Source organism: Scyliorhinus canicula, chromosome 2 (genome assembly GCF_902713615.1).
Source record: "Scyliorhinus canicula chromosome 2, sScyCan1.1, whole genome shotgun sequence".
Classification (NCBI taxonomy): Eukaryota; Metazoa; Chordata; class Chondrichthyes; order Carcharhiniformes; family Scyliorhinidae; genus Scyliorhinus; species Scyliorhinus canicula.
In genome coordinates, this window is record NC_052147.1 from 119,349,235 (window position 1) to 119,376,960 (window position 27,726).

Sequence of the window (27,726 nt, forward strand, 5' to 3'; positions counted from 1 at the left end):
AAAGAGCAATATACTGAAGGGGTGGTGGGGAGAGGGAGGGGGAAGGAGAAAGGAACATAAAAGGAATAGAGCATGAAAAATGACTTTAGTTTCGTATGGGCGCCGGCAAAGGAGGAACCGGCTGAAAAAACAAGGTGCCACTGCAAGCAGCCACTTTGGAGGGTCCCTGAACAAAGAGAGACCCTGGAGTGCAGGGGCACACCCACGTGGCATACATACAATTGGCAGCCATGTTGGGTGCCCACCGGACAAAGGTAAAACCCAGAGCGCAGAGGCCCGAACTCATGGTGAGAACGGTGGCCACGGCCATTTTGGATGGTCCCCTAACAAAGGGAAACTCCGGAGCGCAGGGGCCTGTCCAGCAGGTAAGTATGGTTGATCCCGCAAGAGCGGGGGCACATCACCTGGAATACCAGGCAAAGTAAGAGCCCGGTGAAAAGATCCAGAGTCTTCATCCAAATAAGAAGCCTGAAAGCCTACATAGTCTTCATGCAGGAAACACACCTGAGGGAGAAGGTAAATGTTCTGGTAAATGTGTACGTGCCCAACTGGAACGACACAGGCTTCATAAAAAAGGCCATGGTGGAAATCGCCGACATTGACACACATCGACTGATCATGGGGAGGGGGTGACTTCAACTGCGTACAGGACCCACTGATAGACCGATCGAACCACAGATCGGGGAAAAGGATGGGCATGGCCAGGGAAGTGGGAACATTTATGGGGCAGATGGGGGTGGTCTAGAGGAGGTTCCTCCACCCCGATGAGAAGGAATTCCCGTTCTTTTCGTCGGCCCACAAAGCATACTCGAGGGTAGACTTCTTTGCAATGGGGAAAGTGGTGCTTCCAGGAATAGTAAGAGCAGAATATTCCGCGATAGTTATCTCCAGCCACACTCCACACTACATGGATGTGAGGTTGGAGATGTACCCAGCGCCCCGCGTGCAGGTTGGACATGGACCTGGTGGCCGATTTAAAATAAATATAACAAGCCATTGGTGAGTATGTTACAAATAACCAGAATAGGGAAGTCTCACCTTCTACCTTCTGGGAGGCACTGAAGGCAGTGATTAGGGGAGAGATTATCACCTACAAGGCATGTAAGGACAGGGGAGAGATGGCGGCTAGGCAACAACTGATCGACTCTATCCTGGAGGTCGACAGAAAATACTCCCGAGGCCCCAACTGTAGAGTTTCTGGTGGAGAGGGAAAAGCTACAAATGGACTTTAACCTGTTAACCACTAGGAAAGCAACTCCAACAGACACAGGGGACCTTCTATGAACATGGGGAAAAGGCTAGCCGACTTCTGGCTCACCAGCTGAGAAAGCAGGCAACCACGAGGGGGATAACACAGGTGAAGGATAGCAGAGGCAGACTGGTAATCGAGCAAAAAGAGGGCATCCAAGCATTTGAGATCTTCCAAGGGCTGTGCACCTCCGAACCCACCCGACGGGGATGCAGAGATGAAACGGTTCCTTGATTAACTAATGGACTAGACATGCCAGTCGCGGATGACGATAGACGGGGCTATCTGGAAGCATTAATAAGACTGGGAGCGATCATGGTGAGTATCAGCTCCATGCAGGCGGGGAAGGCGCCAGGACCTGACAGGTTCCCGGCGGACGACCGTAAGAAATTTGCATCAGCACTGGCCCCATGCCTACGGGACATGTTCGCGGAGGGGCACCCTGCCTCCTACCCTAACACAGGCCACAATATCGCTGACACCCAAAAAAGACACAAACCTGTCGGAATGTGGATTATACAGACCCATTTCGCTGCTTACTGTAGATGCGAAGATACTTGTGAAAGTTCTACCCAAGAGACTGGAGAACTGCGTACCGGAGTGGTCACAGAGGACCAGGCGGGCTTTGTCAAGCGTAGGCAGCTACCTGCGAACATCAGTTGTCTACTGAATGTTATAATGACCCCTTCCGGGGAGAGAACACCAGAAGTGTTCGCCCTGGACACAGAAAAGGCCTTTGGCAGAATCAAGGTACTGAAGCAGTGTGGGCTGGGGACAGGATTCACCTCGTGGGTGAAACTCTTGTACAATGCCCCCCAAGGTGAGCATTCGGACCAACACCACCAGCTCTGAATACCTCCAGCAGCACAGAGGCTCAAGGCAGGGATACCCACTGTCCCCACTCCTGTTTGCCCCGGCAATCAAACCCATTGCTCTGCGTGTCGTGGAAAGCTGGCAGGGTATCCCAAGAGGGGGCAGAAAACACAAAGTGTCACTCTGTGTGCATGACCTGCTCCTCTATGGCTCGGACCCACAGAATGGCCTGAAAGCAATCATGTAGCTTCTAAGAGAGCTTGGAGCCTTCTCGGGCTACAAACTCAACCTGGGCAAGTACGAGGCCCAGTGAACCCAAAAGGGGGCAAGACAGAGCTGGGGGGACTATCATATTGATGTACCATCAATTGGACGCAAGACACGATGAAGATACAAACTGTGGCTTTAATCAGCTAGTTGTTAGCCCGGTGGTCGACTACAGAGAAAGGCCGACCGCCGGAAACTCTGGGTACTTATACCCCGCCTCCGAGGCGGAGTCTACTTGCCTCTCGACCAATTGGTGAGCAGTCACACGACTAGTCCCAGCCAATCAGACGAGAGGCACATGATCAGCCAGAACCAATGCTCTGCACCAATGGCAGTGCTCCCATTCATGCCACCACACATTCAAACTAGCCCTAAACAAATTCCGTTCCCTGGGGATCCATGAGGATCCGTTACCTGGAGATAGCCCATGACTGGACACAGATTCGCAAGTGGAATCTGATCAGTCCGGCGGAGAAAGTAATAAAGGACCTACAGAGATGGGATGCACTCCAACTTTCCCTGGCGGGGTGACAATCAAAATGAACGTACTGTCGAGGTTCCTCATCCTGTTGAGATCTTCACCCCCAAGGTCAATTTCCATAAAGTAGACAAAATTATTATGGTGTGTGTGTGTGTGTGTGTGTGTGTGTGTGTGTCTGTGTGTGTGTGGGGGGGGGGATCCCTAAGTTGACATTGCAAAGAAGGAAAATCGTGGGCGGTCTAGCCTTGCCAAATCTACAATACTACCACTGGGCAGCCATGGCAGAGAGGGTGAGGGGATGGATATGAGAACCCAACATGGAATGGGTGAGGCTGGAGGAGTCCTCCTGCAAGGGAACAACCCTCCAAACCCTCGCCATGGCAGCGCTCCCATCCCCCCATCAAAATACATATCCAGCCCAGTGGTGGTAGCCACACTGAAAACGTGGACTCAAATGAGTCAGCATTTTGGTCTAACCGAGATGTCCTTCATGGCCCCTATCTGCGGTAACCACACATTTCACCCAGGTGTGCTTGACACCACCTTTATGAAATGGAGACAGGATGGGAGGACTCTAGCGGTTAGAGATCTTTACATAGGGGACAGACTCGTGACCTTGGTGAAGCTGACGGAGGACTTGGACCTGCCGGCGGGACAGGAGCTCAGGCATCTCCAAATGAAACGCTTTCTCCATGCAGGGTGGCACGGTGACGCAGTGGTTAGCTCTGCTGCCTACAATGCTGAGGAGCCAGGTTCGATCCCTGCCCCGGGTCACTGTCCTTGTGGAGTTTGCACATTCTCCCCATATCTGTGTGTGTTTCACCACCACAACCTAAAGATCTGCAGGTTAGGTTGATTGGTCATGCTAAATTGCCCCTAATTAGAAAAAAATAATTGTGTACTCCAAATTTATATTAAAAAAACACTTTCTCTGCAAGTACCCCAGGTCCCGAGAGATACTCTACTAGAGGAACTAATCAACATGGACAGTAAGGAGGGAGTGAACTGTGGGAACATATATAGACGGTTGCTGAACAGAACTACCACTGGATGAAGCTAGACGAAAATGGGAGGATGAATTGGGGACAGAAGTGGGTTGGGACTCTGGTGCGAAGCACTGAGCAGGGCCAACTCCACCTCCTCCTACACAAGGCTCAGCCTCATGCAATTTAAAATGCTGCGCAGAGCCCACCTAATCAGAATCCAAATGAACAGGTTCTTCCCGGAGATGTAGGATACATGTGAACGGTGCCAGGGAGGGCTGGCCAACCACACCCAGACTCGGGTTCAGGACAGTCTTCTCCGAGGCAATGCCCAAGGTTGTGAGGGCGAGTGTGGAGCCGTCCCCAAGAGTGGCAACCTTCAGTGTATCGGACAAGCCGGATCCTCATATGGGCAAGAGGGACGGCGTCCTGGCTTTTGCTTCCCTAATCGGCTAGCGATCAGCAGCACCACCCACAGCTGCAGACTGGCTGGCAGACCTGGCGGAATTTCTCCGTTGGGGAAGATCAAGTACACCATCCGAGGGTCGGACGCTGGCTTCCACAAAGCGTGGGAGCCATTCATCTATCTGTCCCAAGACCTGTTCGAAGCCAATGGCAACTAGGGAGATGGGGTGTGGGGGGGTGTGGCAGACAGGGAGGGAGACAAGGGAAGGCACACACAAGAAAAGGCGACAGTGGGGAGGGGAGGGCAGGGAAGCAGATAACGAAGCACAGGGACAACGGGAGGAGGGGAAGGGCCACGCAGCCACCCCCCCCAATAATAAGAACTAAAAGCCCCAGCAGGAACAGGCGGAGCACAATGCGGGGCGCCCAGGGCAGTTGGTGACACGAAGAGGGGAACTAAACTGCCAACGAGGGGCGGGAACCTCATGTAAAAACCGTTGTAAATGAGACACAAACTTTTTTGTAAATATCAGGTACGCTCGAGCTGTTACTCTGTAAAAACTGGAAAACGCCAATAAAAATATTTTTTTTAAATAGCATCAACAATCCATGTTGTTTAAGTGTAATGTTATAACAATTTTTTTTAAATTATACTCACTGATGCCTGTCCTGTATTTTCTGTTTCTTTGGATCTTATGCATCTAATCGCATAATTATAAGTCATGTGACAAGGCTAGACTTTTAAAATTTTGTATTTTAGAGTATTATGCATTTTGGAACTTTTAGCATTTTTATTCTTTCTTGGAATGTAGATGTCACCGACAAGTTCAGCACTTGTTGCTCATCCCAAGTTGCTACAATGAGTGGTTTGCTGGGCCACTTCAGAGGGCATTAAGAGTCATGGATCTAGGAGTCGTTTGTGGGGCAAACTAGGGGCTAGATTCTCCAGTCGCCGACGGCGAAATTGCGTTGGATTGGATTTGTTTATTGTCACGTGTTCCGAGGTACAGTGAAAAGTATTTTTCTGCAAGCAGCTCAACAGATCATTCAGTACATGGGAAGAAAAGGGAATTAAACAAAATTCAAGAAAATACAAATACGCGTTCGGCGACCGGCCGCCAAGTTTACGACAGAATTGGGGCGGTGCCGCTTTTGCGATGCTCTGCCCCCTCCAAATTAGCCAATTAATTGATTTCACATTCACCCAGCTGGGATTTGGCCTCTCAGAATTAGCCTAGTCAATGCAGAACAAAAAGTGATTTGGATATGAATTTTGTCTTGTTTTCCTAAACTTCCTGCCCAGAGAGAGCATGAATGTGTAAACCCACAACTCACAGGGGGTAAAGAAGTGCAATTAACAGTGGAAACAATTTTATATTTAGTAAGAATGATTGGCATGCGCCAGGATAATTTCTATACATGTAAAATAGAAAAAACCTTGCTCGTGATAATTCTCAGACATGCATAATGTGCTGCAACTATAGATCGGGTGGGTGAAGATTAGCAGAGCTATTAACCCCACATGGAAAATATATTCTGCATTATGCCAGCAGAGGGCAATAGCATTCAATTTTCGGGTGGTGTTTGACACACAAAAGACTTGCCAGCCAGGAAACACTGCCGACGAGATGCTCCATTTTGCCGGCTTTCCGGGGGTTTCCTGACGGCATAGGCCTGCCCCACAATGGGAAACCCCATTGACCAGCCGGCGAAACGGAGCATCCCGCTGGCGTGCTAAACCAGAAATCCGGCACGGTGGGATGGGAAATCCAGCCCACTGTATTCCATGAATGCTCAATCAGTAGCAAATAAAACTACACAAGGAAACTGGTGGCTGTTTGCCAGCTTAGAGGATATAATGCACATTAGAAAGGACTGACTTTACATAAAGCAGAATACTTTACATAATATGTTGCACAATGAGCCAAGCGGGTGGCATGGTGACACAGCGCTTAGCACTGTTGCCTCACAGTGCCAAGGACCCAGGTTCAATTCCATCCTTGGATGTCTGTCTGTGTGGAATTTGCAACTTCTCCCCATGTCTACGTGGGTTTCCTCCAGGTGCTCTGATTTCCTCCCACAGTCCAAAAATGTGCAGGTTATATGAGATTACAGGAATGGGGTGGGGGTGTGGGACTAATTAGGGTGCTCATTCAGAGGGTTGATGCTGACCTGGTGGGCTGAATGGCCTCCTTCTGCACTACAGGGAATCGATGGATTCATCTAATCAATACAATAAATGGAAATACTGCACATATCATCAGCCAGCTGCTCCTGTACGTTGTCTGTACCTGATAATTAAGTTGCCCTTGTGTTCAAAAACATCGGAATAATCTAAAATCAAAGGGGGAAAAAATTGGACAGATTGTAACATGGACGACCAACATGTCATATTTTTGCATTACTGTCCAAGAGGATGTTTCTTAACACGATTTAGGCTCAGAACTGAATTCTATATTGTACAAAGCGTTGTCTTCATTAAAATGTGCTTGACAAATGTTTCTACTTAATTGGAGACAGCTAGAAGAGGTATTTTCATTAATTGCTGAACAAGAAATTTGGATCAGTACAGTCTTTCTGATGCTGAATGTTGCTCTGTTGTTTGCATTAATTTTTTCACTGATATCTTGTACAAACTGGTAAATTTATGCATTCCAAATCCATTGGCTTTGCTTGTAAACAAACAACTTTGATAACCAACATGTAACCTTTTATTCAGACATGACCTTTTAAAAAGAGATAAATAATTTAAAACTGTGAAACTTGTGAATCATAGAATCATAGAATTTACAGTGCAGAAGGAGGCCATTTGGCCCATCGAGTCTGCACTGGCCCTTACAAAGAGCACCCTACTGAAGCCCACGTATCTACCCTATCACTGTAACCCAGCAATGCCCACTTAACGTAGAAAGTTAAGAGTGAAGAAAAGATCTTGCTGAAGAAACGTTTACTGTTCCAACTAGAAGAAAATAATTTAGAGCAATATTTTATTCTGCGTACCGTAATCAACATCAATCAGATTATTTTTGTTCTTTTAACAGAATATCATGCTGCCATTTTGCATTTGAAACGAGAACACAAGATAGAAACAGAAAGATTGCAGGTAAGAATCTCTAACTATGACCAGAACCTCTGTTTTCCAAATGTGCACAAACTAATTTAAAAGAATTCGTTAAGGATCTTCCTTCCACATTCTTGAAGTAATATGGGGATTAAAATTCAACTTTGGCAGAGGACATTAGCGAGAGCATGAAACCGGGTTATGGATCAGCTACCCACTACGCATGCCAGTTTAATTTACCCAATTTTATTTCCCGTTAAAGTCAATAGAGAGGAAAGTTGGGTGGAGATCGCAATGAGCAATTGTCATTTTTGCAACCCTGCAGAAGTTAAACCTATCCTTCTCAGTAATTCAAAATAAATGAGTTATTGCTGGTATTAAAATGATTAATTAAGGCACTGTACTGCAATGTCATTCTTTTTTGTCTCACAAACATTTATAGTTAATTTCCCAGTAGCAATGTTGGACAAATATTCCTACTAAATATTTTAGGATTAAATATTTCATATTGTACTTGTAACATTTCAACACTTAGAAGTATTAGGCAGCACGGTGGAACAGTGGGTTAGCACTGCTGCCTCACGCGCCGAGGTCCCAGGTTCGATGCCGGCGCGGGGAGAATGTGCAAACTCCACACGGACAGTGACCCAGAGCCGGCATCGAACCTGGGACCTCGGCGCGTGAGGCAGCAGTGCTAACCCACTGTTCCACCGTGCTGTTTCTTAGAAAGGTGAATCATTATGAAGCAACAGAGAACTGTGCAACCACAAATCCTCTTCAACAGCTTCCATCAGTACTTCAACATTTCTTCGACAATACTGTGAAAATGCAACCAGTACACTTAAACTGACACACCTTTTTAAAATTACTGCACAATGCCCTAAATTGTAAATCTCCTGATTAGCACTGTTGCCTCACAGTGCCAAGGACCCAGGTTCAATTCCATCCTTGGATGTCTGTCTGTGTGGAATTTGCAACTTCTCCCCATGTCTACGTGGGTTTCCTCCAGGTGCTCTGATTTCCTCCCACAGTCCAAAAATGTGCAGGTTATATGAGATTACAGGAATGGGGTGGGGATGTGGGACTAATTAGGGTGCTCATTCAGAGGGTTGATGCTGACCTGGTGGGCTGAATGGCCTCCTTCTGCACTACAGGGAATCGATGTTGAAGTACTGATGGAAGCTGTTGAAGAGGATTTGTGGTTGCACAGTTCTCTGTTGCTTCATAATGATTCACCTTTCTAAGAAACATTATTTTGCTTTTGTTAATACTTCAATGGCTTATGATGAAAGGGCAATGTTCCCACTGCAAAAATCGGTAAATGATTGCCCATTATGTGAAGCAACTAATTTCTTCAGAGAGAGAGTTTGAAATTCTGCATGTTGGGTTTGTTTGATGTTGTTTGGAGCATGACATTTTTAAAGAATAAAAATAACAAATACAGAATAAAACATGTAAGAAAACTGACTTCAATTTCCAGTCTTTCCGTTGCAGGCTTTCAGCCTAAATGAATAATCTAAATTCAACAAGAAGTACCAGAAATAGTAAATTGGTTAATTATAATCAATTATTATGAAACACACTGACCTGCTTGATAGCTGAAAACTATTTGGATCTCCTATCTTTGCATTAGAAGTATGTGTGGGGGAATTTATGTCTCGGTATTGCCAATTAGAATCAGTGCAACTGTCCCTGAACATTATCTTGTCACCACATTAACTTACAATACTGTCAAGATATGTTTTAATTACCTTTTATATCCATTTTGAAGTCTGCCTACGTTTCCATTTGTGTCTTGCAATCATTTTTGTGACACCTTAATAATTTAGTAAAAGCATGTTGGAGGATGTTTATCCTTATTTTTGGACATCTGGATTCTATTAGTCTGCGCGGAGTTCAGAAGCATGCTATAAGTGATAATTGACTTGATACAATTAACTTTGTTCAAAAGTTACATTTCTGACTACTGACTGTCCCGTGAATGCAGACTTAAAATGTGGTGAGCTGGTACAGGCAAACTAAATATGCTGAAGTAATATTAACAAAAGAAAATTACATGCATTCTCTAACAGACTGAACTCTGCCATACACAGAAGTACACTAACTGATACAAAGCTTAAAATTACATATTGGCCCAGATTTTGTGGCAAAATGAATGGTGAAACTGTCGGTGCTCACTGATATTAGGGAGTGAATTTGACATTACCGGTGACTGGACATTGCCAATTAAATAAGGAAATTAGCAAGTTTCTGCCAAATTTGTTCTGCTCTCCTATTTTGCTGAGGGATTTGGCATTGATCTCCAGGAAGGAGTTACCACTAGGTACTAACTGAACACTTTAGAAAAAAGTAGGGCTTGGCCATCGAAGTGCACGTGACATTTTCAAGGCACGGTAAATGATAATTACAGCCAAACAACCTCTCTAGCCCTGAAAGCGCTCATTTTATAATCTTTCCTTCAGATTTTAATTATTGTTGGAGATTTTTTAAAATCAATTCATTTTTAATTTGTTTTTCCTCATTTATGTCTCTTCTAATCCTATCTTTCTGTCTTCTTTCTTTTGATATCTGCATTTGATTTTGCTAAGTTAACAAGTCACGGACCGATGCACTGAACTTTCATTTGAGCTTCCCAAATGATATCTGACTCTTCACTCCCAACAACTCTCTTGAGCTAATCTCGGGGTCTGGATGTCTCAGTAAGGATTCCTCAGTCTGATCGGTTGAAAAGACAAGCTGTTCCTGAAATGGATCTCTAATTACTGTAGGTTGAATGCAGAAGTTCACAAATGTCTGTAGAAAACTAAGTGCAACTGAGTGCACAGTCCGGACCATTGTACTCATGTTGCTATGTGGGTAGACACTTGAAACTGATTAAACTTCTTTTATGCTGGGTTTGATGCTGGTGATCTTGCTTTTAAAATAAGCCTTTCAACTGGAACAACATATAATCAGATCTGTCCAATCATACTCGTCAGCAATGACACTTGTTGACTTGGGATCTATTTTGATGCCTGTTACTTTTATAAGTGAACATACCTCCATCTGTTTAAATGGGGTTCAATCTGTTTGATTCTTTGGAATCACAAATCTCATTCATAACTCTGTATGAACCAAACACATGTGCACAGATGTTTGGCTTTCTTTGAAGGAGCTGCTGATACATAGAAATTTAGGACCACTTTGAGACTGGAAAGTGTTGAACTGGAAATGGGAGGCACAGCTTGAGCAGTTACGCAGTGAAACTTTTAGAATTACTTTTGTGTTTTATTTATTAATTCTTAAATATGTGCATCAGTGCCAAGAGGCCAGTATTTTTTGCCCATCCCTAATTGCACTAGAAAAATGGTAGCCTTCTTGAAGAGCCGGAGTCCATGAAAGTGCTGTTAGGAAAGGAGTTCCAGGATTTTGACTCAGCAACAGGGAAGGAGTGGCGATATATTTCCAAGTTAGAATGACATGTGTATTGGAGGGGAACTTGTAGGTGGCAGTGCACATGTGACTTTGATCCTTGACTTTCGAGATGGTAGAGGTCACGGGTTTGGAAGGTGCTTGATGGGAGGCTTGATGAGTTGCTGTAGTGCATCTTGTAGATGGTACATGCTGCTGCCACTGTGTGTCGGTGGGAATGAATGTTTAAGCTGGTGGATGGAGTGCTGATTAAGCAAGTTGCTTGTTGAATATTGTTTGAGCTGCACTCACTAATTCCAACGCACCCTTGATTTGTGCTTCGCAGATGGTGCATATGCTTTGTGTAGTCGGGAACTGAGTTACTCACCACAAAATTCCCAGCTTTTTACCTGATCTTGTAGCTACCGTATTTATTTACTTTTTTTAGAGAATATTTAACTGAGGCATTTATAATTTTATCACTTTTAAACATCAGGTTTCAACAAGTACAAAACATTACAACCAACCCCCCCCTGTAACAAACCCCAGCCAACATGGCTTACACAACCAGTATCACCTATCCCCAGCCCCACTTCCACTGGTTTTCCTGTCCTCACTCACCACATGCCTCCCTTTTTATCTCTTTCCCCCCCCGCTCCTGCTGACAGCCTAATTTTTCTCAAAGAAGTCAATGAACGGCTGCCATCTCCGGGCAAACCCCTGCAACGATCTCCTTAAGGCGAATTTGCGAAACCCCGCGATGTCACTGCCCCACACCCTCGACTTGGGGGTTTCTGAGCCCCTCCATCCTGGTAAGTTCCGTCTCTGGGCCACCAAGGAGGCAAAGGCCAGGACATCAGCCTCTCACCCCCTGGGCTCCCGGCTCTTCCAAAACACCAAAGATCGCCACCTCTGGGCTCGGCACCACCCTCACCTTAATAATTCTGACATGACGTCAGCAAACCCCTGCCAGAAACCCCTCAGCCTCAGACATGCCCAAAACATATGGACATGATTCACAGGACCCCTGCACAATGCCTGCACCTATCCTCCACCCCCTCAAAGAACTTGCTCGTCCGGGCCATAGTCATGTGTGCTCTGTGGACCACCTTAAACTGTATTAGGCTGATCCTGGCACATGACAAGGATGAATTGACTCGCCTCAGGGCTTCCTCCCATCATCCGGCCTCCAACTGCCCACCCACCTCTTCTTCCCACTTTCTCTTCACCTCCCTAATAGGGCTCCCTCTCACTCCATCAGTTCCTGTTAGATCTCATTGTTCCCCATCCTACTCCTGTTCTCGACACCACTTTATCCTGTAGCCCCTGGTGCGGCAGGTGCGGGAAGGTCGAAACCTGCCTCAGCACAAAGTCCCTCACTTGCCCACATCGATGCCCCCTCCAACTCCATGTGCTGCCTCCACTGTCCCCACACCCTCAGGACTGCCACTATTACCGGGCTTGTGGAGTACCGAGCCGGTGAGAACGGTAGAGGTGCTGTTAACGGTGCCCCCAAACTTGTGTCTTTACAAGAGGCCACCTCCACCCACTCTGACACCGACCCCTCCCCCACTACCCACTTCCTGACCATCGCAATATTTGCAGCCCAATAATAATTTATAAAATTTGGAAGAGCCAGCTCCATTCCATCCCCTCCCCCCCCACACGCTCCTGTTGCTGCAGCAGCCTCTTCACCCATGGGGTTTACCCGCCTAGACAAATCCCGAGATTACTACATTTACTTTTTTTTTTAAACGCCTTGGGGATAAAAATTGGAAGGCTCTGGAAGATGAACAGGAACCTCGGGAGCAGTCATCTTCACTGTCTGCACCCTGCTTGCCAGTGACAATGGGAGCGCATCCCACCTCCGAAAGTCCCCCCTCATCTGTTCTACCAACCGACCCAGATTCAGTTAATGCAGCTGCTCCCACTCCCGTGCCGCCTGGATACCCAAATATCGAAAGGTCCCCCCCACCACCTTGAACGGCATCTCACCCAATCTCTTCTCTGCCCCCTCGCCTGAATTATAAAGACCTCGGGCGCGATTCTCCGCACCCCACACCTGGGGGGGATAATCGTGGGAGGGCCGGGCGAATCACGCCACGCCGCCCTGGCACCCCCTACGATTCTCTCTCCCCCCCCCCCCCCCCCATACCCCCAAAATGGCATGTCGCGTTTTTCGACAGGCCACTCTGAGAATCGCCGCTCGCTGTTTTTCACGGCGACCGGCAATTCTCCGGCCCGGATGGGCTGAGCGGCCTGCCAAATCCGACCGGTTCACGCCGGCGCCAACCACACCTGGTCGCTGCCGGCGTGAGCATCGCGCGCCCTCTGTGTGTGGGGCCTGTGGGGGCGGAGGGAGGATTGAGCACCACGGGCGTGCTCAGGAGATGTCTGGCCCGCGATCGGTGGCCACCGATCGCCGGGCCGGCATCTCTAAGAGACGCACTCTTTTCCCTCCGCCGCCCTGCAAGATCAAGCCGCCATGTCTTGCGGGGCAGCGGAGGGGAAGACGGCAACCGCGCATGCGCGGGTTGGTGCCGACCAACCTGCGCATGCGCAGCTGACGTCACTTAGACGCCACCGGCCGCGTCATTCCCGGCGCGCCGCTTTGGCGCAAGCGTCAAGGCCCAGTGCCCGAGATTCACGTGCTGCCGCTCCTAGCCCCCCGGGGGGTGGGGGGAAGAATAGGGGGCGAGGAGCAGCCTCCGACGCCGGAGTGAAACACTCCGGGTTTCACTCCGGCGTCGGCTGTTTGTCTCCCGATGGGAGAATCCACCCCTCACTCTTGCCCATACTCAATTTGTATCCCGAAAACCACCCAAATTACTCTTAATATTCCCATAATCCCTCCAATCCCCCTCAGCGGGTCTGAAATATATAGAAGTAAATCATCCGCGTTAAGCGAGACCGTATGCTCCACCCCCCAGCTCCCGTACTATCCCCTGCCAGACCCTCGGCGTTCTCAGTGCCATTGCCAATGGCTCTATAGCCAGGGCAAACAGCAGTGGGGAAAGTGGGCACCCCTGCCTCGTCCCCCGGTGTAACCTAAAATAATCTGATCTCACCTGGTTCATCCACGCACTCACCACAGGTGCCTGATATAACAACTCGACAGTCCACAAATCCCTGCCCAAACCCAAACCGCCCCAGGACTTTCCATAGGTATTCCAACTCCACTCGAACAAAGGCCTTCTCTGCCTCCATGGCCACCACCACCTCGCCTCGCGTCCCTTTGGAGGCATCATGATCACATTAAGTAACCTCCTGATGTTGGCTGCCAGATGCCTCCCCTTCACGAACCCAGTCTGGTCCACCCCTATTACCCCTGGCACGCAGTCCTTGATCCTTTAGGCCAAGATCTTCGCCAATAGTTTGGCATCTACATTTAGTAGGGAAATAGGTCTATATGACCCACATTGTTCCAGATCTTTATCTCGGTTTAGAATGAGGGAGATCGATGCCTGTGGCAACGTCAGGGGCAGTACTCTCAGCACCTTTGCCTCATTGAAAATCCTTACCAACAGCGGTCCCAATATCCCCGAGAACCTCTTTTAAAATTCCACCAGGTACCCGTCCGGACTCAGGGCCTCATCCGATTGCATCGCCTCCAGCCCCTCTACCACTTCTGCCAGCCCAATTGGGGCCCCCAGGCCCTCCACCAACTCATCATCCACTTTCGGGAACTCCAACCTTTCCAGAAACCGCCTCATCCCCTCACTCATCCCCTCCTCCCCAGCTGGAGGTTCCTACTCTTAGCGCTTACTGTAGAAATTCCTAAATCCCCATTCACCCCCGCTGGGTCCAAGACCGTATTCTCACCTGTGTCCTTCACTTTCCTAATCTCCCGCGCCGCCTCCTGCTTTCTCAACTGGTGTGTTAGCATCCTGCTTGCCTTCTCACCATACTCATATACCGCCCCTCTTACCCTTCTCAGCTGCCCAGTGAATTAACATATATACATCTATATTACATTCACCACACTCAGCATGCTCTGCCTTCTCCTCCTCCTCCTCCTCCTCCTCCTCCTCTCCCCCCCCCATCCAGGTCAGAGATCCTCTTAGCACTCACCTCATGAATTTAACATCGTCCCAGTTCAGGTGTTCAGGACATAAATGTTCACTAACACCACCAGCATCCCCTCCAGTTTCCCTGCTCACCATAACATACCTTCCCCCACTGTCAGCCACTGTACTTTCCACTTCAAATGCCATCCGCATATTGATCAAAATCGCCACCCCCTTGGTTTTAAAGTCCAATTCCGAATGAAATACTTGTGCAACCCATCCCTTCCTCAGTCTAATCTGGTCCCCCACCATCAGGTGAGTCTCCTGTAGCATGGCCACATCCGCCTTCAATCTTTTCAAATGTGTGAACACACGGGCCCTCTTGACCGGCCCATTCAAAGCTTGCATGTTCCATATGATCAGCCTGGCTGGGGACACCCTTACCCACCCCCCTGCCGATCAACCATGGTCCCTCTTGGGTCAGCCTCCAGCCCGCGTCCCGCACCGCCTCAGGCCCGCCCTCGGGTGCCCCCCCGTCATCGATCCTCCTCCCATTACATTTTAAAGGCCCTTCCCCTGTCAGCAGCATGTCCCCCAAACAACAGCCTCTGCCCCCATCCCCCCACTGCACTTCTGTGAATTAGCCCGCCCAGCTAGCTGGCAGCCCCTGCCCATGGCGCCGAGCATTCTACCCCCCCCCCCCACTGATTCTCCTCCCCCCCCCCCCCCCGCTCAGTCATCCTGCCAGTGCAAACAAACAAAAACAACCCCCCCCCCCAAAAGCCCAATCAAAGAGATCAGCCCCCACCTTCCTCAAAATAACAGAAACAAACCTGAAGCCGAACAATGGTCCCAAACACAAGTTAAACGCAGCACCAAAGCAAAACCAAAGCAGCTCCACCAAAGTTCTAAGTCTACCATCTCCTGCCAGTCCTTTGTCTCTGATACATTCTATTGCCTCCTCCGACGTCCCCAAGTACAGGTCCTGGCCTTCGTAAGTCACCTGCAGATGTGCTGGGTACAGCATCCCAAACTTCACCCCCTTCTTGTAGAGGGCCGACTTGGCGTTATTGAGACTCGCTCTCCTCTTGGCAGCTCTGCACCCAGGTTCTGGTACACTCAGATTTCACTGCCCTCCCAGGTGCAGCACCTAGTCTGCCTGGCCCACCTCATGATTCGCTCCTTGTCCAGGAAACGGTGCAAACGCACCACCATCGCCCTCAGCGGCTCGTTCCCCTGGGGTTTCCTCATTAGTGCCCTGTGTGCTCGATCCACTTCCAGAGGTCTTGCAAATGCTCCCTCTCTCAGCAGCTTCTCCAGCGTCCTCCCTTCAGCTGTCAGCTCCTTCACACCCCTCCGCAGACCCACAATCCTAATATTCTGCCTGCGTGACCGGTTCTCCAGGTCTTCGGCTTTCTCCTGGAGCCGCCTCTGATGATCCCATATCAACCCCATCCCCGCTGCCATCGAGGGGAACTGCTCTTCATGTTGCCCTGCCACCTCCTCTATCTTCTGGATCACCTGACCCTGGCCTCCAGCCTCGTCTCCACACGGTTGATTACCGCCTTAATTGAATTCACCGCTTGGACCAGGTCCTCTAGATTCTCCTTGCGTTGCTGGGTGAACTTCTCGTTCAGGAAGCCCACCAGCTGCTCTGTTGACCACTGAGCTGGCAGTGCCGCTCCCTGACCCTCCACCATCTCCACATGCGTCTCAGGCACCGCACCATCTTTTGCAGTCTGTTCCCCTCTTTTGCGACCCCTTCTGACTCTCAGCTCATACACCAGAGGGTCATTTTCTTCCCCTCATTCTCCTGCACATTTTTGTTTCCTCACATTCACCTGTTAACCAGGGAAAAGGTCCTAAAAAATCACCACGAGCGGAAGCCACCAAATGTTTGACCACTCACACCATGGCCCCACCGGAGGTCTGCTGCAGTATTTATATAGGTGGTCCCGTAAAGATCCTGGGTGTGCATACCCATGAAATGATCTCTAGGAACCTGCCAAACCTTCTTTGACAACACATTTGAAACCCATCAGTTCAAGCACCTTGAAGGACAAGGGCAGCAGATGGATGAGAACAGCACCATCTGCAGTTTACCACCAAACCATCTATACACCATCCTGACTTTGAAATATATCGCTGTTCCTTCGTTATCATTGGGCCAATAACTTAGAACTCCATTCCTGAGAGCACTGTGGATGTACACATACTATATGGCCTGCTTCAGTACGAAAAGGCAGTTGGTCACTGTCAGCTCCTCGAGGATGAACAACAAATGTTGACCTTGCGAGCGATGCTTATAACCCATGAAAGAATTGAAAGAAATCATTAGTATGTTTCCTTGCCCATGTTTGACCTGATGCCATGCACCATCATGGGGCCTGGAGTATACATTGAGGACTCGCAGGCAATTCTTTCCTGCTTGTTTGCCACTGTACTCTGGTGGATCTGCCCTGCCAGTGGGACATAACCAATCCTGGGATGGTGATGGTACCTGGGGTATTGCTGTAATGTCCAATTCTGTGAGTATGACTATGTCAGACTGTTGCTTGACTTGTCCATAGGACCACTCACTCCCAATTGAAGGACAATTGAAAGACTCCCTACTGAAGGACAGGTCTGAGGCGTTCAAGTCAGGCGACCCTGACCTATACAAGAAATCCAGGTACAACCATCGCAAAGCCATCTGAGATGCCAAGAAAGAACATCAGACCAAGCTAGAGTCACAGACTAGTGTTACAGACTGTCAGCGGTTGTGGCAAGGCCTAAACAACATAATGGGCTACAAAGCGAAGCCGAGCAGTATCTCTGGCAGCAGCGCACCCCTCCCCAATGAACTAAATGCATTCTATGCTCCGTTTGAGCAGGAAACCAACGATCCGCTGTCGAGTGCCCCAGCAGCCCATAACACACCCATACCCACCGTCACTACTTCCGAAGTCAGATTGGCCTTCCTGAAAGTGAACCGTCGGAAGGCGATGGGTCTGGACAGGATCCCTGGTCGTGCATTGAGAGCCGATGCAAACTAGCTGGCAGATGTGTTCGCGGGCATCTTTAACCTGTCCCTACTCCGCTCTCAGGTCCCCACCTGCTTCAAGAAGACCACCATCATACCAGTGCCAAAGAAGAACCAGGCAACGTGCCTCAGTGACTACTATCCGTTGGCCCTGACTTCAGTCATAATGAAGTCCTTCGAGAGGTTGGTCATGAAGCGCATCACCTCCATACTCCCAGAACGCCTTGATCGACTGCAATTCGCATACCGCCACAACCGGTCCACAGCAGATGCCACCTCCCTGGCGCTACACTGATCCCCACAGCACCTCGACAACATCAGACTCCTATTTATTGACCACAACTCTGCCTTCAACACCATAATCCCAGCCAAGCTCATATCAAAGCTCCAAAACCTAGGACTTGGCTCCTCACTCTGCAACTGGATACTCGACTTTCTGACCCACAGACCGCAATAAGTAAGAATAAACAACAACACCTCCTCCACAATAGTCCTCAACACCAAGGCCCTGCAAGGCTGCGTACTTAGCCCCCTACTATACCCCCTGTACACACATGACTGCGTGGCAAAATTTTGTTCCAAATCCATCTACAAGTTTGCTGACGATACGACCATAGTGGGCCGGATCTTGAATAACGATCAGTCAAATTACAGGAGGGAGATTGAGAATCTAGTGGAGTGGTGCAGCGACAACAATCTCTCCCTCAATGCCAGCAAAACTAAAGAGCTGGTCATTGACTTCAGGAAGCAAAGTACCTTACTCACCCCTGTCAGCATCAACAGGTCTGAGGTGGAGATGGTTAGCAGTTTCAAATTCCTAGGGGTACACATCTCCAAAAACCTGTCCTGGTCCACCCATGTCGACGCTACCACCAAGAAAGCACAACAACTCCTTTACTTCCTCAGGAAACTAAGGAAATTCGGCATGTCCACATTAACATTTACCAACTTTTACAGATGCACCATAGAAAGCATCACAGCCTGGTCTGGCAACTGCGCGACCCAAGACTTCAAGAAACTTCAGAGAGTCGTGAACACCGCCCAGTCCATCAAACAAACCCGTCTCCCATCCATTGACTCGATCTACAGCTCCCGCTGCCTGGGGAAAGCAGGCAGCATAATCAAAGATCCCTCCAACCCGGCTTACTCACTCTTCCAACTTCTTCCATCGGGCAAGAGATACAAAAGTCTGAGAACAGGCACGAACAGACTCAAAAACAGCTTCTTCCCTGCTGTTACCAGATTCCTAAACCACCCTCTTATGGACTGACCTCGTTAACACTACACCCTGTATGCTTCATCCGATGCTGGTGTTTATGTAGGTACATTGTGTACCTTGTGTTGCCCTATTATGTATTTTCTTTTAATTTCTTTTCATGTATTTAATGATCTGTTGAGCTGCTCGCAGAAAAATACTTTTCACTGTACCTCGGTACACGTGACAACAAACAAAACAAACAAACAATTGTATCGCATGCCCCAAAATGTTGGTGAGGAGGAATTTTGTGGAGTCCATGGGCAGGGTGCGCCTTTGTTGTTTCTGGTGCCTTGTTTGATGCCTGGTCATGCATCTGGTTTTATTCATTTTCGGCTTTTCTGTAGGGATTTGACACCATTAAGTGACTTGCAAAGGCTTTTTTGAGAGCAGGTAAGATTCAACCAGGTTGCTAGGAGTCCAGACTCTCAAAAAGTCAGACCGGGTAAGATAGAATTTTTCCTTCCCAAAGGACATAATGTGAAGTTATTGGTGTAATCGAGTTGGCTACCCGTGTTGAATTTCTGGATTGAGAAAAAGAGAATCAGCCTCTTACATTTCTTTGAAATATAGAATGAAACCAGCAAACATTAAAGAAAGGTTCCAACTTTATCTCACGGGTAACCCTTTACTTTAGTCCATCTTTAGTTTTTGAGCATAGGTTCTCTTATTGTCTTGTTAGACTCTTTCTCCAGGTTCTTGGCTTTCAGTATATTTGGTGTTTAAATGTGATGAAATCGATGTAAAATAGGCTAAAACCTGGCATCACATTGTCTGAAAGGAAATGTGAACACATGCAATCTTTTGAGTCAAAAACATTGCGGCTACGATGGAGCAGATGGGAATTTTAAACATCAGAATGATGGATTTATGACAAACCCTTAGTAAAAATATCGCTAGTATTTTTATGAAAATTTGATACATTGGGCTCGGCGTTTTATTGGATGGGAATGGAAATGAAAGCCATGAGAGATGCATAACAGGCTTTATATCGGTGTTATAAATCTAAAATTGGTTTTCCTTGTCACGCAAAGGCAAGTTAACCCCCACCTTTCTGAATTCTGAGGAAATTTAGATTAGTTGGAGAATTTTTCTCTGCAATGCCATTGGTGAATCTGATGCAGTGAACACTCCTGATCCTGAAGACAGCAAAACTGAAAAGTGTGTCCGTTCATCAGCAGGTCTGTTGCAGCAAGTTGTGTAGCAAAGGCATGTGGATTTGCTGCTTTATTTCACAGTTTTGCAACAAACAGGAAATAATTTTGTGACAAGACTGCTTGCAACCTATTTGAGCCCGAGAGGCAGTGGCGGACTGGGTCTAAAAATATTGGTTGCCAGGAGACAAAGGGGGCCCACCCACAACTACAATGCTATCATTTAATTTTCATAACGAATAAATAAAATTTTCAAAAAATACATATGGAAAAAAGGGTACAATTAAAATTTTTGTGGAAAAAATGTGTATTTCTTCGTAATTACAGTGTAGATGTACTGTACATATTACTGGCAGTAGATACCAAATGTAAATACAGAATGTTATAATTGAATTTTTTTTTTAATTTTAAATAATTTGTTGATATTTTTAAATAGTTTACTGCACAATTTACACATTAACAGATAGTTCAAAAGCAGAATAGAGCATTGCATGCAGTCCACTATATTAAGAGCAATCGTTTGTGTTCGCTAGATCATTGTGCGAATCTGCCAATAATTGCTTCTGCATCCAATTCATCTAACAATTCCTTTTCAATGGATAGCAACATGTATGATTCCAAATTCTCCTCAGACAGCGAATTTCTTAACCTTGTCTTTATGATCTTTAGCTTTGAAAATGTCCTCTCACATTGGACTTGAGTAACTGATAGTGTGCAGATGACTTTATAAAGTTCATAAAGGTTATCATATGCCTTGTCATGAAGTCTGTTGGATGCCAGAATTTTTAGTACACACGATGGGCAAGTGCTGCAAATTTTACAATTGTTGCAACTGGAATCTATATTCTCACCATCATTAAGCAATAGCTTTAATACATCAAAGTTTGAAGCAAAAGAAAACAATTCCAATATTACTTGATCTTTGCTGATTTGTGGAAATAGCTTAATAATACCTTCCAATGCTTCATCTTCAAGGCCCTTCTCTGCAATAGTTTTAAACTTTGCTGAGTCCAAGCAGGACAAATCTTTATACAACTGTTTGTGTTGTACAAAGCGTGATTCTAGTGACTGGACAATGCGATCCATTACTAGGTTAAACACATTTACTCGAAAATCAGCTAGAGAATCTGAGGAATTTCTTTCATCATCAATAAGCTCATCTGCCATTCTTTTCTTCTTCCTCTGCCTCTTAACTGGCAATGCTGTTTCCAACGCATCAATTTCCAATGTTTGATTTTCATCCATATTCATCTGTGAAATCCTGTCAGTACATTTATTTACAAATTCCAAAGCCTTGCTGTGAACGTTATCAAATGTTCTTGTCTGTTCCTTCAACTTTGTTGTAGCTGAATCTACCAAACTCCATGCAGTAAACATATCTAAACCACTTGTCTGTCGATAACTTGATAACGGGGTTGTAGTTTCAAATATATACAAGTAAGTAAATGCTGTCAATAGGGTTTCAAACTTTAGAAGACTTTGAAGTAAAACATTTGCTTCATGTTTTGTTTTTGCATCAAACTTTTCTGAATCTTGTATCATTGATAAGCATGTCAATAGATTTACGAAAATACTGGCAGCGGCATCATCAAAACGTCCAAATATAGTTGTTGCTGCATTGGATTTTCCTGACCATCTGGTCTCACCAATTAGCTTTAATCGTTTCATTTTTTCTTGTCCTAGATGTTTTCCAACAACTTCTATCCATACAGCCATTCTCTTGTATGATGCTTTCACAAAAGTTGCTATATTCTGGAGCAAATTGAAAAAAGAAACTGCAGGCACACAACATTTTGTTGTTTCAGTTATCACCAAATTCAAGACATGGGCATAGCACCATATATGAACATGTTGATCAGCCACATCAGCAATTTTACTTTGTAAACCATTATACTGGCCATGGTAGCTTGCAGCACCATCTGTGCTATCAGATAAACATTTTTGGGGGTCAATTTTAAGATGCTGTAATGTTTCAATCAATAGATCAAAAAGTCCCTGTCCTGTACCATCATTACTTGGCACAACTGAAAGTAGTCGCTCACAGATAATACCTTTAAGCACATACCGAATAATAATGCTAAACTGATGGATGGATGAATTATCTTGTGTTGAATCAACCTGAATAGAATAATATTTTGCTTGAGAAACTTCATGACTAATTCTTTCTTGTATCATATTCTTCATAATTTTGATTAACATGTTTATAGTTGTTTTACTCAGGTATGTAAAAAGTCCACCAGGGCCTTTACTTTGAGCCTTTCCTTGTTGCTCTAATCGTTTGATTCTTTGTTTAGACTTGCTTTGCACTGCAGAAATGTGAGCTGCCATAATGGGGTCATATTTTACCATCAACTGCACTGTAGCTAAAAAATTGCCATGATTCAGAACCTCATTATCTAGAGTGTAAGCCAATTCATTTCTGTGACCTCGAAAAGGAAGTGCTTGCTTGCCTAACATCTTTATGATGTCTATAATCCACATGACAATACTTCTCTGCTTCAATACTTCTTTCCTTTTAATTAGTGATGCTGCAAAAAAATTATCTAAGGTGCCATCATTAACCCCACTGATATATTGCTGAGCATTTCTGACATGTGTTGTCGATTCATGTAAAGTCAAGCTTTGGCTAATACACCTGTAGTCACTAAAGCCACGTACAAAGGGTGATAGATTACAAGTGTTGGGAAACTCGAAGGCTAAGCAGTATGAACAATATAAGCATCTATTTTCTTTGTTATATGTTAGCCATTTTCTTGGGACTGAGTCATTCATAATTTTCCTCTCATACAAACGAGCATCAAATGGCAGATCATCAAGTGGCTGAAGTGGATGTTCAGCAAAAAACTGTTTTAGCTTTGCTCGTGATGGATATTGGAAGATTCCAGTAATTGATCTTTCATTTTCTTGCGTAGGTTCATTTACAGGATGTGCTTCAGAAACCAAGTCATTTATGCTTGAAGGAATATCTGATTCCCTGTCACTAGTTGAAGCTATGTGTTCAGATGTTGCAACTACAGGCAGTACAGATACCGGAACAAGGAAGCCAGAAGAAATATTGGGCCTGGGTTGATTAGTAATGGATGCACTTGTACTTGTCTCTACATTCAAAGTAGCTCTTCTCTGTTCTTGTAACTCGTATGTCATTGCATCATCACCATGAGCATTGTTTCTTGCTTCTTGATTATTTGTTGCAGAACTGGATATTGATGTGGATTGTGCTTGTGGTATTATAAACTCTGTAGTAGGCCTGCATCGTTTGGCTGATTCCTTCCTTTCTGCTTCTTTTTGTTCTTTGCGTTGTAGTGACCCAGATTTATGCTTTTTCTTTTCCATGCTGGTAGGGGTAATATTCCTGAAATAAAAACTTAATTAAAAATAGCCCACATTGGGAAAAATAAATATTGATGATTGCAAGAATAACTTGAAGGAACGCCAGATAAACCCCTACTTGATAAAAAATATAAAATAACTTACTTACACTTCAATAGGCTATGTTCATTAGTCAATACTACTGTGGCCTATGCAGCTTCAGAAGAGGAGACAATCCACTGTCCAGTGTTCACACCAGCAAGCAACTGAGACAACTGTTGAAACTTAGAAGTTTGGTCCGACTATAGTAAGACATTAAGAATGGTCCCATGACCAAAGTTAACATGTCCAGTTTGATACCAGTGTAGCGTTACAAGTCGCAACCCTTTGAGTTTACCGATCATGGCTTATCACTTCAATATCTCTGACCTCATGATTCACGGTCGAAGGTACCGCTTCTCCTTTTCGGTGACCTCACGACCCTATGTACTGCTTGATATCCTTTCAAGTTGCCGACCATCTCAAATCACAAACTGTAACTTTATCTTGAAATTCACACACTCTTGCTGAAAACGTGGATTTCCAACTATGTCCGACCCGGGTGAACCAGCCCCCCCCCCCCACTCCTTTTCACATCTGTTTAACACTGATTCGTTCCTTCATACACTGAGTGATTTTTTGTTTGTTTCTTTATTGCATTTTTATTTGGTATTGCTCTTTTTAAAAACAATTATATTTTATTAAGTTAGAATACAAATCTCAGGAAAGAAGTTGGAGATTTATTTATCTAATTCATTATAATTTTTAAGGGCCCTTCAGAGATTCACGGGCCCCTTCTTGGCTCTCCAGGCCCCGGACCGATGTACCGGCTGAACCAAGACTACTGCTTGATATCCTTTGAAGTTGCCGACCATCTCAAATCACAAATTGTAACTTTATCTTTAAATTCACACACTCTTGCTGAAAACATGGAATTTCCTTAATTATGCCCGACCCAGGCCCCCCTATTCCACATCCTTCCACTACCTCCCCTGCTTCGTTCCTTTTCATGCACTGCTTATTTGTGTCCTGTTCTCTTTTTTTTCTTATTCCTTTTTATCACTAAAACAGTTGTCTGTGTTTGTTTCTTTATTGCATTTTTATTTGATATAGGGGGCCCACTTCATCAGGGGCCCACTTGCCATCGGGCAAGCTGACACCCTGGCCAGCCCGCCACTGCCGAGAGGAGTTATAAACCAACATCTGCTCAGTCACCAGACCTTCCACTTCCACCTCTTTATTTTCTTATTCTTTTGTGGGATGTGGGCGTCACTGGCAGCAGTCAGCATTTGTTGCCCATCCCTAATTTCCCTTGAACTGAGTGGCTCGCCATTTCAGGTGGCAGGTAAGAGTTAATTGCATTGCTGTAGGTCTGGAGGCACATGTCGGACAGACCAGGTAAGGGTGGCAGATTTCCTTCCCTAAAGGGCATTAGTGAACCAGATGGGTTTTTATTACAATTGATGAGAGTTTCATGGGCCAGGATTTTCTGGCCCCCTCATAGTGGGATCCACTACAGACCCGAGCGGGTGCCGTTTAGCACTGGTTCCCACAAACTTGGACCAGGCGGACAGGCACTAGAGGGTGGGGTGGTGGTGAGTGGGGGGAGGATGGTTGGGGAGGTGTCCCAGGTGGTTGGGGCCCCTGGGTGGTCGGGCTCTGGGAGGGTGGTACCCCGGCATCCCAACAGCACCCGGGCACTCTGGCAGTGTCACCCGGGTGGCGCTGCAAGCTTAAAGTGCCCAAAAAGGTACCGTGTTTAATTTCCATTAAATTGCACCCCAACCCATGCCGAGTCCCACTAACTCATCACTCCTGCACATGCTGACCAATATTGGCTCTTGTTTGAGTAATGCCGCAATTTAAAAATCCTCCTTCCTGTTTTAAAATTCCTCCATGTCCGTTCCCCTCCTTCCTCTATTCTCCGCCAGCCCCAAAACCCGCTGACCCCTCTGCACTCCTGTAATTCTAGCCTCTGATATATCCCCAATGTAAATGCTCCATCCATTGGTGACAGTCACCTTCAGCTGGCTATGTCCCAAAGTTCCAGAACTCCCTCACTCAATCTCCCCACTTCTTTACCTCATTCTCCTCCTTGAAGATGCTCCTTAAAACCTCTTTGACCAAGGTTTTGCCCAGTTGTCTTAATATCTCAGTGTCAAAGGTTGTTTGACGCTTCTGTGAAACATTTTGCGATGTTTCACTACATTAATGGCGCTGCACAAATACAAATTATTGTTGTGGAGGTCAGCTCCCTTTATTGCCTGCAACTGACTTTCTGATCAATTGCTGTTTGTCATGAGCACATTGAGTAATAATTATAATAAGGAAATCCAGATGCCCTCCAAGAGAGTGAACAGAAACTGACAAAAATCAATACCGAATGAGTTTGCTGTATTGTTCAGCCATAGTGAGACATCAGTGAGGTGCTATCCAGCTTTAAGGATTCAGCTGCTCCGCATTTAGAGGAAGGGTGAATTGAGGAGAAATGCACTACCATGAATCATAATATTTCTCTTGTGCAATATTTTTGACATTTCATACACAGGGCATAAACATATTTTGAAGGGAGTGCATTGTTCCGTCCAAAAGATTCTTCCCACAGTGAGGTCTGTAAAAGGCTTTTTCTATTGCTCTTAATTTGTATGCTGGAAGCCCCACATCTGTAAACCAGCTGCCAACTTCTATGTTAATGTTCAGTCAGATTTCTGGAAACTGGTAAACAGATGAAGTTGGAACTATAGATCTGCCACTCGTCTGAAAATCAGAATTTATAACATTAATGTTGGGAGCTGGCTGTTTGATGTGTTGCCCTCCTAATCCAATTGAAAAGGAAGGCTACTGTAATGTAAAACCATTTGGAATTTAGTACAAGACTTGGAAACAATGACAACATTTCTAATCAGACTTCTGGTCACTTCAAGATCCAATTTACTATGGCCGACAAATCAGTTGGGCAATGGTCTCCTGGACCAATGATGCAGAGCTTGTTCAATGTGAAAGACTAGGGTGTTTTTATTATTGCATGCAGTATTTAATGTGCTTATTTGTGAAATGAGGAATAAAAGTGCACCATTAATAGCTAACCATTTTCCCTCTTTCATGTGGTTAAATGACTAGCACATTGCAATGAATGACCACAAGCAATAGCAATGACTATCGGCTGCAATTTACAGACTGAAACGTATTTCCTTCCACCTGATGGCACATTAGCTACTAATTGCCCTGTTCACTCATGCCCCTCTATCTTTCTTCATATTTTTTCCCTAACTCCCTTGTCTCTTTCTTTTTCCTTTCTCCTTCCATCCCCCTCCTCATTGCACCATACGTGGTTGTTTTTAGTCCTGGATTTCTCATTCCTTGTTTGTCTGCATTGCCATCTTCTGTCACTTTGCTTTCATTAGTCCTTTGTTATTGCAAGTGTGCAGGCTAATTTTGCAATGTGGGTAAATGCTACTTTCCAGTAACACAGTTCCATCAATAATTATAAATTGGCTATTCCAGCATTGATTTCTTGTGGGTGAGTCACAACATGATTACTAACAATATGTAGCTTGGCTGGAAGTTTTCCATATGAACTGCCTTCAATGCCACTCCTCAAATAAGGGGACCATATGCCATATGTTTATCAGTACATATGGGACATGGCGGATTGGTTCGGAAACTTGGCACAAAGGCGAGTAGATTTGATGACAATGACTGTGCCGTTCACCATTTCCCCCTCCCGCTTGCCATTGCATCTGCTGCGGGTGGGAGCGGAAAGATGTGAACTAAGGCATTGCTGGAAACACAACACTTCATAAATCAAACAATACAGTACTGAACTCCACCCAAAGATACAAATTCAAATTGCAGCCATAACTGAATAAAAGATAAACCCTTTTCATAATGTATTGTGCACATTTAATTTAATTGTAAGGAAGTCTTTTCGCAACTATACAAGGCATTGGTAAGACCACACCTGGGGTATTGCACAGTTTCGGTCCCCTTATTTGAGGAGTGGCATTGAAGGCAGTTCAGAGGAGGTTCACTAGATTGATTCCAGAGATGAAGGGTCTGTCGTAAGAGGAGAGATTGAACAGTTTAGGCCTACACTCTCTAGAGTTTAGAAGAATGAGGGGAGATCTAATTGAGGTATACAAGATGCTAAAAGGTATGGATAAAGTAGACAACCTGATAAAGTAGATAACGCTGATGTGGGGCATTCTTAAATGAGAGGTCATAATCTTAGAATAAGAGGCAGAAAATTTAAAACAGATTTCAGGAAATCCGGGGGGCGGGGGGGGGGGGG

The 27,726-nt window shown here is 45.9% G+C and overlaps 1 protein-coding gene across 2 annotated transcripts in view; it reads left to right on the forward strand.

The window, feature by feature from the left end:
- fmn1 (formin 1) overlaps positions 1 to 27,726 on the forward strand; it is a 532,192-nt gene that overhangs the window by 152,673 nt on the left and 351,793 nt on the right. For both annotated transcript variants that reach the window (XM_038785764.1, XM_038785772.1), the window contains one exon: positions 7,240 to 7,301. In XM_038785764.1, the coding sequence (XP_038641692.1) occupies positions 7,240 to 7,301 (62 nt within the window). The remainder of the gene's footprint in view (positions 1 to 7,239; positions 7,302 to 27,726) is intronic.